Source organism: Equus caballus, chromosome 14, assembly GCF_041296265.1.
Source record: "Equus caballus isolate H_3958 breed thoroughbred chromosome 14, TB-T2T, whole genome shotgun sequence".
NCBI classification, from domain to species: domain Eukaryota; kingdom Metazoa; phylum Chordata; class Mammalia; order Perissodactyla; family Equidae; genus Equus; species Equus caballus.
In genome coordinates, this window is record NC_091697.1 from 84,868,429 (window position 1) to 84,881,679 (window position 13,251).

Genomic DNA, 13,251 nt, shown 5'->3' on the forward strand with positions numbered 1-13,251 from the left:
TGGAGGACAACTGTCCTGGAGGATAGTCCAAGCCTGCAGCTGAATTTTCGCGAGAAATAAATTTTTATTGTTTTAAACCATTGAGATTGAGATTGTTGGTTACCTCAGCATAATCTATATTGCCATGATTAAAATAATTTGCCTCTCATATCAGTTCTCAAATCTGTAAAATCATCTATTTACCTCAGAGGTGAGGATAAAGTAAGATAACATCTATTAAAAAACTTTATAAAAACTCTGTATAAATCTATATAAATTCAAGGTGTGTCTAATATGCCTAATAAAATGGAAAATAATATATAAATGATAACATAAGGTTACAATTATTCATAATATAACATGTTCCTAATGTGAATTCATGTTCTATAGACTTCAGTAATAAAAGAAAGTTAAAACTAAAACCATCACATTAACTGGAGGAGTAGGGGCTTGCATAGAATATTACACACGTACACATATGTATGTAAATTAGCTAGCACAGAAAGGTAAGCTTTTTTTGATCTTTTGTTATACTATTGACAAGACTGGGGAACAAACAGAATTACAATATAAACTAAAGTCAAACCACGGTAAACTTTAACACACTTTAGAAAACACAGTTTGGCTACACAGAAAAAATAACATTATGTGCCAATCAAAATCTCATAAGACTCAATATCTTCATGTTGTTTTACGAATCATCAAATCTATGCTTATTTCTTATCATACAAAAAAAGAGTATTAAACAAAATAGCAATAAATACCTTTTAAAAGTTACTGAGGAAAACCTAAATGACTTCTTAAGAAAAGCTTTTAATTACTATAAGATTTGCAATTTATGACTGAAGCACTTTTCATGCTATGTTTTATATTATACTGAACAATGCAACTTACCAATATATCTTTCAAGTCAATTTCAACTTTTTACTGTATTTCCCAAATTTCAGAAGAGTATAAGTAATTTTAAAAATACAGATTTGACAGTGTCTTTACCAAAAATAAAACTAAAGGCAAATGTTGTAATATAGAAGAGAAATACCAAAACAGGAAATGGAGGTCATGGCAAAAGAACTCAAGAACTTTGAAAAGTAGGAGAAGCAGAGGTGATATTCAATATATTTAGCTATTAAACAACTGCAAGATATAAAGATTAACTAATCAAGATAGACACCAGCTGTAACAACTGGTCCAGGTAAACTAGTGGAAGGTACTGGAATACCTAATCTGACTATTAGTACCGAACCTTCCTAATTCACATTTGTTGACTATTTTATCTTCAGAAAAACTCTGTAATAACTAACCAGATGCATCTCAACTCAGTTTCTCCTTTTTGTTCCAAATCCAACCTCTCTCAATTACCAGCGAAAGCATCTCCTGGTTGCACTCTATTACAATTTATCTTGATTATTGCAGTTATCTTAGATATACATTAATGAATAATTTGCATATTATTTTGGGTAAATACATGCAAGTAATTTATGCATTTTAAATAAATCCAGTTGACTTTTCTGCACAGCCACAGATCACGAGCTCCACAACTCTTTAAGTATGGAGAGTATTTGAAATGAGTTACAATGATTAGATTATTACAGAATTAATGTTAATACCTCTCTCACAGCTAACTCATATTTCTAATCTTCATTTCCATGCTTTGCTTTAGTTTCCATACATTCTTCCTTTTTCCTTCTGTTATTTATGCAGGAAACATTTGAGTATCTACTATTTTCCCAAAAGCCCTAAGGAACAAATAGTGCAGAAAAGAAGACAGACAAGGTTACTAACTATTACAGTTCACTGAAAGTAATATTATAACGTAAGTGCTGTGGTCTGAATGTTTGTGTCCCTCCAAAATTCACATTGAAACCCAACCCCCAAGGTGATGGTATTAGGAGGTAGGGCCTTTGGGAGGTGAGTAGGTCAAGAAGGCAGAGCTCTCATATGTAGGATTAGTATCCTTATAAGAGGCTCGAGAAAGCTCCCTTGTCCTTCCACCATGTGACATTACACCTAGAAGGCACTGTCCATGAACCAGAAAGTGAGCTCTCAGCAGACACCAAATCTGCCATCAGCCAGTACCATGATCTTAGACTCCCAGCCTCCAGAACTGTGAGAAATAAATTTCTGTTGTTCATAAACCATCCAGCCTACAGTACTTTTCTTATAGCAGCCCAAACAGACTAAGACAACAGGTATTCAGAGGAGGTCTGTGATCACAGAGGTTTTCTGGTACAGCTGATGTTTTATTTTTATCTTCAAAGACAACTAGGAGTTAGATAAAAGAAAGAATGCATGCAATCCTTCTGCTTGAAAAATGCACTTCCATAAAAATATGGCATGCTTGAGGCTGAAACATAAGATATACACAGAAAATGAGAAAAGAGAGTCAGATTGAGGAAGACCTTAAATGCTAAGCTAAGGCGTATAAACCTCATCCCATCAGATGCCATAGAATAACACAGCCCAACAAAACTTTCTGAAATGATGGAAATACTCTATATTGCACTGTCCAATACAGTAGCTACCAGACTCATGATTATCGAGCTCTTGAAATGTGGCTAGTGCATCTAACGAACCAGATTTTAATTTTATTTAATTTAAACTTACTTAAATTTTAAAAAAGCCACATGTAGGTAGTAGCTACCATACTGTACAGCCATAAAGGATTATAAGCACAAATAGAGCATGACGAGATTTACATTTCTAAAGGAAACTAGCTGTTCAGTGTGGAAGGTAGATTGAAAGAGCGACATACCTGGATAGAGAAACAAGTTAGAATGAGACCACAGTAGCCAAATGATGTAAGCCTAAACTAATGTGATGTCAATGGAGCTCACAAAGTGGTAATGTAATAAAAAACATTTGGAAATTGCAAATGGGTGATGGGATGTAGATGGTAAGCAAAAGGGAGAGACCTGAGGTGGCTCAGGTTTCTAGTTTGAGAAACTGTGCACATGGTGATGCCATTTACCTTTAAAGAACAATGTGAGGGGAGTTTGGGGATAAAAATGATGGTTTCAAGTTTAAACTTTATGAGTTTGAATCACCCTATCCAGTAAGAAGTTGGCTGACTACATAAGATGGAAACTCGGAAGGCAATTAATAGCTTAGAGGTGGTAATTAAAGAAGTGAACTTTGGATGGGTCACTCAGAGAACATGGACAGTCAAAGTGCAAAAAGTTAAGGAAAGGGCCCACAGAACATAGAAATTTAGGAGGTAAAAATCATTTTCTTTCACAAATATTTAATAAATGCCTTCTGTCTTGCAGGAACTGGGAAGGGTCTTTAGGGCAAAGACGAATAAGATACAGGCTCTGCTCTCTAGGAATTTAGAGTTGTAGAAGAATCCTAAAAATAGAAAGAGTCCATGGAGAAAGAAGTTCATGGGAGGGCTGGCGAAGTGGCTGAGTGGTTGGATTCGCATGCTCCTCTTCAATGGCCTGGGGTTTGCGGGTTCAGATCCTGGGTGTGGCTCATCCAGCCATGCTATGGTGGCATCCCACATAGAAGAATTAGAATGACCTACGACTAGCATATACAGCTATGTAATGGGGCTCTGGGGAGGGAAAAAAAGAAAGGAAGATTGGCAATAAATGTTAGCTCAGGGCCAATCTTCCCCACCAAAAAAAAAAAAAAAAAAAAAGCAGCAGCAGCAGCTTGTGGAGAAGATGGGGAAAAAACACTCAAAGAGGTAAGAAGAAACTCAGAAGAGGTAAGGAAAAAGTCAGAAGCCAAAGTAAGAAATAATGTATTGATTGCTACAAGAAAGAGAGGTAAATGTTCATAAAATTGAGATGATGTGGTTATTAACTACCCGCTGCAAGGGCAATTTTAGAGTGGTGGAAGTAGAAACCAGACTGTAACAAGCAGAGGAGGGAATGAACGATGTGCAACAGGATCATTTCAGCGGAGGATGTCGCTCCTCTCCTGTCCATGCTATTCCTACCACAGGGACTTTATTTAGATTCTCTCTCTCCATGTCTTCTCAAGGATCTTCCTTTCCTTTAACTCAGTATTTCCTTTTCTACTGATTCTTTCTCTACTACTGACATTCGAATATACTTGGATATTCTGTTCTTAAATGGACATTCCTCTTTCTCTCTCTCATCCAATATTTCTCCCTGATTGCACAGCCAAGATTAAGACCAAAAAATAACCAAGGAGAAATGGCCGAATGAAAAGTGGATTCAGTTATAGGGCAAGTTCTTAGATCATTCCCGTTAATTAGAGACAAAGATCTCAGTCTTCTATACAAATGTAATAGTTTTTGCCATATTAAGTGACTTTCCAAATAGACTTGTCTATGGGAACGAGATTCCCAAGCATCCTCCTCAGACTAGCTTGATCTCTTGTCACCACATTCCTCAAAGTTCAATCTATTACCACAAACAGCAATGGCATTCCTTCATTAGAAGTTAAGCATCTTGAGGGAAAATATGACTTTTTAGTTATCTTTGAAGTCCCAGTACCCAGAGCAGTCTGAGTGATGTAAGAATCACTAAAATTTATCACAGACTGATTTGACTGGATTTAAAGCTGGTTCATATGATAACTTGTCCAGGTACTTCTTTACATAATCCACATTCAGCATCATCCTAGAACCACTCCACAACCACTGTCATACATGCAACAAAGATTCCCTCAGCACTTGGAATAGCTAGGAAGGCCCAACGTGAACAGAGATCAGGGCAAGGTCTCAAGCATTAACCCCACACGGACATCAATTTCTAAGTGTGGCATGACATGAAAAAGGTTGGGAAGAATTGGCCTGACCCCATTACCCTACCCCGAACAAATTAACCTCATTACTTTTATCTCCCAGAATTGCACACATGATAAATATTGCTTAAATACAGAAAATCCTATTATCACATGTGGAAGAACAGAGTAAAAAGATAGCTTTAGAACCACTCGCAGAAATCTAGATTATGTCTATAGTACAGGAGAAAAGGGAAGAGACCAGTGGAAGAGATCAGAAAAGAGTATTAAGAGAAGAAAAATAATAATCATTATCACAACTAAAATTCATTGAAGTTATTATGCGCCAGGAACTGTGCTTTGTATAGATCCGCAAAACATTCCTTTCTGGTAAATATTATCATTTTCTCTATTTCACAAAACCTGAGCTGAACTTTAGCAATGCCATGTAACTCACCTAAAGGCCCACAGCTAGTGTACTTTGGTACAAAGCTGGGATTAGAACTCAAGGAACCTGACTTCCCATCAGGCTACACTGAAATGAGATCAGGATAGTATAATGGAACAGAAGTCAATAGAGGAAAATAAGAATGAAATGATCAGTAACAAATGCAGAGAACTTTTCACAATGAAAACTGTTCTGGTAGAATAAAGAACATTTGGTAATTTGGAGGTGATTAGTGACCTTACAGACTACTGGTCAAATTGTCCGCGACATTTTGAGGCAGTCCTAGACACTGGTACTTTAAATTGGTGGGTTAAAAAATGTCTAGCAAGGTGGATATGAATAATTTATATTCCTCCTCAAAGCCTAGAGCAAAGATGGATCAGGGAGGTGAACATCTGTGGTTTTGGTGCTTGCATCCTTTTCCTTATTGCGCTCTATATTCCTTTATTGGTAATATCTCTACCACAACATACAAAAATAATCTGGTGAGATGATAATTAGGATTGTCACCATCCCTGCCAAGAGGTGGGCCAAATTTAATTATCCTTCCTTGGAATTTGATTCCTGACCTGAGGGACAAAGAGACTGAAAACTACTGCATAATCATACAATGGAATGTTCCTGCAAAGAAACCTCGTTGGCATTTTGGTTTGTCTCCTTACCTGCCTTAGTTCCTACCTGTTCCCAACACCTTACTCTCCAGTTTCTCTTTAACTTTTTGAGATCTCAAAATTCTTCCAGTAAATCCCCTTTAACTTGGCCAGGGTTGTTTCACATACTTAACTAAAATAGTAATTGATACAAGCAGTAATTTAATCTTCCTTTAATATTAGAAAGAAGCATGAAAGTAGTATATAGGAGGAGAAAGATAAGGGATGTTATTTCTTTTGAGAAAATAATAAAATAACTATTTTCCTTACCTGAACATTTCTTTTTTCAGTCTAACCAAGCCTGCTTCATTCACTAAATGTTGGATGTAAACACTGTGCTTAGTCTGGGATTAAAAAAATGGTAACTGAATAGCCTCTGTTCTCAAGGAGTTTTTCTGAGTCTTCCTCAGCAACTTCATTTCACACTGACCCTGGACATATCAGACTGCTATACCATTAAGACATGATAACCTTGACATTTTGGCATTTACCACAAAGCCAAATTAACATTTTACATCATTTTAAGAGTATGACTAAACATTTTGGGAAGGTAATTTTCATCTCTGCAAAGAATATCAATTCCTTAAGAACGTGTACTTGTTAAACACATTCCCAAGCTCCGGGTCTCTCTACATGAAACATTCAATATACACCACCTAGCTGAATAAATGATGGCAAACAAGGACAATTTATACTTGCTGGGAAAACTCCACTTTCCAAGGATCTATCAACAACTAGACTGGAAGTTCCACACAGGCAGGACTTTTCCCAACTTGAGCACTACTAATCCTCATCACAGGGCCAAGCCCGGACACACAGGAGGTGCTCAGTAGTATTTACTGAATAAATGGGAGTGAGTAAACACATATATGTTACAAAGTCAAAGTGTTCCCTGTTTTTGCCTAAACTGAGTGATTTCTACAGATGTCTTATGATTTCACAAGGAGTGCTGAAACCATATGCCTTCTGGGAGAAAAAGAAAATAAATTTCTTAACTGAGATTCTTCTTAAGTTAACTAGATGGGAAAAAGATCATTACCAATCTCACAATCATAAGGCAATAATGACTTGCTCTAGGAGGAGTTGAGTTAGAAATATGTATGATCATATTAACAGAAGTTGCTTTAAAATGCCACCACTCCCTGACTACATCCAGCAAATCAAGAAAATTTTTGGATGAAAAGGGAGGTAGGGGATGAAGTAGAATACTAAATTATTTCAGCTTCGCACAGACATAATGATCAATAAATGCTAGGGTAGACTCACTTTTTAAAAGTAAAATTTGGGGCATTTAATATTCACAAAATCCATTAAGTTTTAAACAGAAAGGCACTGTGCACACAATATCCATTTGGTTTTTCTCCATAGCCATCCTTAAATACAATATCACTTTAAACTGGTTACTTTAAGTACTTACAGGAAGCAACATAGTGGCTAGGCATGTTGAGAAAGTTGAGACAGAGCTGGATTTCAATGCAGTTCTGCCAAGTCCTATATATATCCCCTTGGACAACTTATTTAATCGTACTCAGCCTCAATTTCTTCACCTGTACAAGAACGGTATTACCTACTTTGAAGGTTTTTGCAAGAACTAAATTGGAAAATGCATGTAAAGTATGTGGGCATTGTATCTGACAAGCAATTAATGAATGTTAGATAACATAATGGTAAGATCTCAAAAGTAATGTTTAAGTTACATAGGGAAGTTTCTTCTTTTAAAGAAACCTAATTTTGTGTTTTAGCTTATAGGTGTGGTAATCATTAAAATTAAATTAATATTAGGTATTTACCATACACTAAGTATTACTAGGATCTGCTTTTTAATTTGTTTTCACAGCATTCTGTACATTCTTTATTATCTATGTGATTGATTGATTAATGTCTCTCTGTTCCTCTAGCCTATAAGTGCCATGGAGGCAGAAATATCTATATCTTTCACAACTGATCCCGAATGCCCAGGTTCTGAGCAGCTGAATAAATACTGACTACCTGAATAGGGGCTAGCATACTAAATTTCATGCCCATGTCCACCATATAAAATAGCTATCTATCTCAGCTTACAGAGATCTTAAACTGGAAAGGTTACATGACTTGCTAAAGATTACAGAGGAAAAAAGTGTCAGGGTTGGAATCTAAGCCTTGGTCTCCTTCTAACACAACATATTGAACACAAAATGAAAAAGCATCAATGTTATGGTATGAAAAAAGAAATAATTCCCCACTTTTAAGGCAAGAACCATTATTCACAAAGTTATACCGGAAATTGCCTTTACATAATCAACATATATGCTAAAAATAATAATGACTTTATAGAGTAATTTTTTTCTTGCTTTATAGATTTTCCTGTGAGAAGGATGCCCTACAGAGAGGAAGGAAATCTAAGTATTAATTGAAAACTTCAGACTTCTTTATTCTATCAGTGGGTAGCAATTACCCTTAAATTTCCAAATCTTCGCCACCTACAATATAAAGGATTAACTAGGAACACTCATTCATTAGGCAACTACTTATTCAGTGCCTACCATATGTTGTACATAATGTTTAGCACTAGGGATACAGTAGAGAATAAGGCAGACAATGAGCCTCTTCTCACAGATATTATGTATTTTTAGGAAGTCTGCTGTTCCTACTGTGTTCCTTGTATATATTTTTCAATTTCTACAGAGAATCTCATTGTTTTTTGGAATATTTCCAGGCTCAAAGTGGAAATATTTCTAGTTTCATACTCATTATAACTGAATTATATTAAAACAAAACAATTTGGAAGTTCACGGAGTTCAAGTATTTTACAGGCAAAATATTCTCAGTGTTGCCTCATGTCAGTCAAGAAAATGATGATTTTAACCCATTCTTCCCCCTTGGTACAAATAACTAATGTTGGTATGCTGCCCCACATACTTTGGAAGTGCGGGACCAAAATGGGCATTTACCAAAATTAATCGTTTTCATCTCATAATCTGGAAGCAAAAAGCATGAACTCTGAACATTGCCCAGCATTGTCAGCATCAATCAAGCTTTGGACATCAGGTAGCCAACTAAATTTAGGACTTTGACTGAATGAATGTACTAGATACTGGTTAAAGAGTGGAGTTTTTCTTAGCCACAGTTCAAAATTTGGCTGCTAACACACAACACATTAGTGAGTCATCCAAGAGAAGCACACCAAAAAGACCATACCCTTCCAAGCTTCATAGAAATGAAGATAGAAAATCAATGGCAATCAACATTTACATATAAGATTATAAGGTGGAAGCAAAATGAAGAAGGATCATCCCAAAAAAGTTATCATCAGACCCATAATTAATATGTATAAGAAACATAATACTCAGGGTATTCTGGATCTTTACAGGAATACACAGACAGCATTAAATACCAATTATATAGTGAGAAAAGTATTTTCTGCTTCAATTTTCTCCTAATCTTTCTTTATATCAAGAAGTCTCAGTTTGGTGGTAATATGTTTCTAACAGCTCACAAACATTTTCTAACTTCCCCCTTAACAGACAGTGGGCCTGGATTTGCTAGCTTTTGTGAACCAATAGTTTCTAGCTCAAATAATATTGTTCACACCTGTGGTTTTCAAAAATTTTGGTCTTGGGATTCCTTTACATTCTTAAAAATTATTCAGGAGCCCAAAAAGCTTATATTTATGTGGATTATATATCAATACTTAACGTGAATTAAACCTAAGGAAATTTTAAAATACTTAACACTTGATTTAAAATAATAATAAATCTACTATATGTTAACATAACTTTTTAGGGAAAATATATTGTCAAAAAGAAAACAAAAAAAGGTGAAAAAATGGCATTGATTCAGATTTTTTCAAATCGTTTTAATGTCTGGCTTAAGCAGATAGAACTAGATAGAAGATAGGAAGAAAGAGAAAACAGAAAACAGATTTTCATATTTGCTTCTGCATTCAGGCATTTGCATTGTGTTGTTTGGTTGAAAGATATGAAGAAAATCCAGATTCACACAGATATGAACTTGGAAAAGGGAAGAGCATTTTAATACCCTTTTCAGATACTGGTGTTTATTCCTTTTTGATACTACACCAAAACTCAACAAGAGGTAGTCTCTTAAAGGTTAGTTGCCACATAGAATCCGAAACTATATCAATCAACTTCTTGTAATAAGCTTGTAAGAGAATATTATTTTGAAAGTAGTTTTGATCTTGCAGATCCCCTGAAGAGGTCTCAGAGAACTTTCCCACCCACCCCAGGGTTCCCTAGACCACATGTCTAGAACTACTGGTTTACACCGTACTTTTTCAACCAGCTATTTAAGTAAGGGATGTTGGTTTTCCATTCAGAAAATAATAAACAGATTTGTTTAAAAGGAAACATTTAGTTTAAATAAACATATTTAAAGAAATATATGAAATAATAGAGGGGAAAAATCGGAAATAGTTTGGAAAATAATAAACCAGTGCCTTCCTGAAAATCTATCCTCTATTTTATAGAGGAGGAAACTACCTAGACAGTGCTCCCTCAGCTCTTCTCTTGGCTAGCTCCTTCTAATAGTGACGTCTTGGCTCTCTATGTCAGCTCTTCACAGAGGTGGTCCCCAATTAACTCACTTAAAGAGGCTTTATTATAGATTATTCTAAATCAATCTTATTAGATGGTTGGAATATTTTAATATCATGATTAGTATCATAAAACAATTTTACTTCAGTAACAAAGGAATGTATTAAATGGAGGCTATTGATAACAATAACAAATATCACTAGTTGGATTATGTAATTCTTTTTCTACTTGATAAAGCATTAAGGGTGGCAGAAAAATAAGTGGCAATCGCCTACTTTTATGTACAATAGGTACTTAGAACATAATGCCCAGTTTACTTAATCAAAAGGCTGATGATAGGTCAGGACATAGATATCTTGTTAATGGGAAAAAAACTCAAAGTAAGCAGTGGATTTTACAATCATAGATTATCATTAGACCCCATAGGGCATCAGATAAATCACTTTACCCTTCTGGATCAGTTTCCTTATATGTAAACTGAAAGGTGTCATTTAAGTGATCACATCTGTTCCAAACCTGAAATTTAAATAAGTCCATGATCTAGTATTCTGTAGCAAGAATAGGCTCAAAAAACTATTTTGTAAATTTAAACTTTTGAATGTTAGAATTATTATTTACAGATGAATTCATTTTAGAAAGGTTTTTTCTGTGTGAAATACAAATTTATCCATTTATTAATTCAAATTTTTGCAAATTTAAAGTTAGATACACTTATAGTTTCGTTGGGCTACCAAAAATTTGCTCTAATATTAAAACTGGATATTTATGACTTTTTTTCCTTTGCTGCATAGGTATCAATTTACCATCTTATCATGCAACCGATACCACATTGCACTGAAATACTTTGTGTCATGCAAAATGAATGCTAAATATTTCTGATTAATAGGGACCATGTCATAGATTGAACTATACAAAACTGTCACTTTTCCAGGTCAAAAAATAGTGGAATGTAGGAAACTTCATATGGCACAATCTAATTACTTAGGCAGCAGATTAAAAGCCAATATTAAGAAACTGCTAGTAAGAAAAAACTTTTCTTCTTTTAAATTTTATAAAATAAAATACCCATAATAAGGTTCTTCTGCACTACTATTACTCCATTCAAGTAAGAACGGATTTCCTACTAAGTCGCAGTATTGTACAAAGAACTCTTTAAGACTTACAATCTACTAAATAGGAATCCTGTTCTTAAGAAGTTTGCATTCTCATAGGCAAAATGACAAAGCACACAACCATATATAGTGTAGAAAGAGAGAAGTATTAGAAGATAGTGTGATCGAATACAAGAGCTTCTTCAGGCAAAGTGTGCTCTATGAGACGAGGTAAAGAGATCTGTAGGTGGGTTACTAATTTACAATTTACAATGAAAGGGAGAAAATATTTGTTTTAAATTCTCTCCCAAATGTACTACAGACTTTTAAGACACTCATCTGCGCAGTCTCTTTCAGGCAGACACCTCTGATACTGGAGGCGTGGAGGGGGCAACGCCGGGTCACAAAAATCTGCCTTCCTAGGTCACCAGGCAGCCCATCTCAGGCCTGCAGGGGGCCGCTGATCGAGGCTTCGCCTCACCTGACCGTCCTGACGACGAAGTACACCAGCACCGCGCCGCTCACCACCATCAACACGGTCAGCGCCCGCTGGGTCATGGGCTTATCGCTGGGGTTGGGGCTCACAGCGAGACCGCCACCCACTGAGCCTTCTTCCCCCGCCTTCCCTCCTAGGTCGCTGGCCGCAAGCCCCGCCCCGGGGCTGCTGCCATTGCTGCTCTCAGCGCCCCGCGGCCCCGCGGCTTCGGCCGGAGCGCGGCCTGGGGACTGGGCGGCGGTGGGGCCGGGCGGCAGAGGCGGCAGGGTCCGCGACCCATGGTCCGGAGGCCCGGGGTCCGGCGCAGCCTCGGCCGCCTGCAGCAGCACCGCCAAAGGCCCTCTGAACCCTGGCAGCAGCAGCAGCAGCAGGAGGGCGGAGGCCAGGAGGCGGCTGGGGCAGCAGCTGCAGCGTGGGGCCTCCATTGTCCCCAGACCGCCCTCTCACCACGCGGGAGCCGCAGGGCCCGCCGCCCAGGCTGCAGGAGGGATCATGGGCGCAGTGGAGAACGAGGAAGAGGTGACCAAATCCCCGGCTGAGGCTGGGCCGTGGCAGGTGGCAGAGGCGGCAGCGGCGGCAGCTGCCAGAAGAACCGGAAGTTCGTACATCTCAGCAGCCACTGCTACTACTGACGCCCTGGGTTGCTAACATGTAGAGGCAGGCGCTTTCAGTGACGTCAGGCCCGCACGACGGTCTGCGCACGCGCCTTGCCGGAAGCAGCGGGGACTGCTCAGCGGATGGGTTACAAGTAAGAACGTAAACGAAGGAGTTTGTAAAGTGTGAAGCAACTCCTTGCGTGAGGGAACCGTGAGAGACCGGAATCTTATAATTTGAGTTCCTTGGTGAAAACTGCAGAACCACAGCTAATGATTGCTGAAGAGAGGCTTGACACTTCCCTCAGCTCAGGTACAAATTTTTAGACAGGTTTCTTCTTGCCACTGGATCCCCGACCTCCCTTTCCTTAGAGCATTTACTTTAGAAAGCTTGCAATTGTAATTTCGTTCTCTGCCCTTTTGAGATATAAATCTTCTTTTAAAGCTCTTGCCTGTTTTACAACCCAGGACTGTCTTTGTTAGGGACCTAGGAGTCGTCCTTTTGAGATGTAATAAAAAAGATAGCGTTCCTATCTCTCAGTCTCTGTGGATGAGTAGGAGCCTAACAGACAGGCACCTTGTTCCAAGTTGGAAAACTACCTCCTGTCACGAAGCTACGAGAAAAAGTTCACTTTTCCTTTGGGTAAGCCCAGTTAGTAAACACAGGCGGCTTATGATGCTCCCTAAATCTTTTAAAATCTCTCCAGCTCTGTTTCTTTCTGGGGAGTTGAGTTCTGGCCTCTCTCCTCTATTGCTATAATCTTGAC

The 13,251-nt window shown here is 37.7% G+C and overlaps 1 protein-coding gene and 1 long non-coding RNA gene across 3 annotated transcripts in view; one reads left to right on the forward strand and one right to left on the reverse strand.

The window, feature by feature from the left end:
• Window positions 1-12,575, reverse strand: part of FAM174A (family with sequence similarity 174 member A) — a 43,956-nt gene extending 31,381 nt beyond the window's left edge. Inside the window, exon 1 of one of the 2 annotated variants that reach the window (XM_023617926.2) lies at window positions 11,877-12,575. In XM_023617926.2, coding sequence (XP_023473694.1) covers window positions 11,877-12,316 — 440 coding nt within the window. In that variant the 5' untranslated portion in view covers window positions 12,317-12,575. The remainder of the gene's footprint in view (window positions 1-11,876) is intronic. The other variant, XM_001918316.6, reaches the window with a different exon arrangement.
• An 18-nt stretch (window positions 12,576-12,593) lies between these two features.
• The window catches only part of LOC111767873 (uncharacterized), a 57,303-nt gene continuing 56,645 nt past the window's right edge, over window positions 12,594-13,251 (forward strand). The window contains exon 1 of the long non-coding RNA XR_011425158.1: window positions 12,594-12,797. This is a non-coding gene — a long non-coding RNA (uncharacterized lncRNA). The remainder of the gene's footprint in view (window positions 12,798-13,251) is intronic.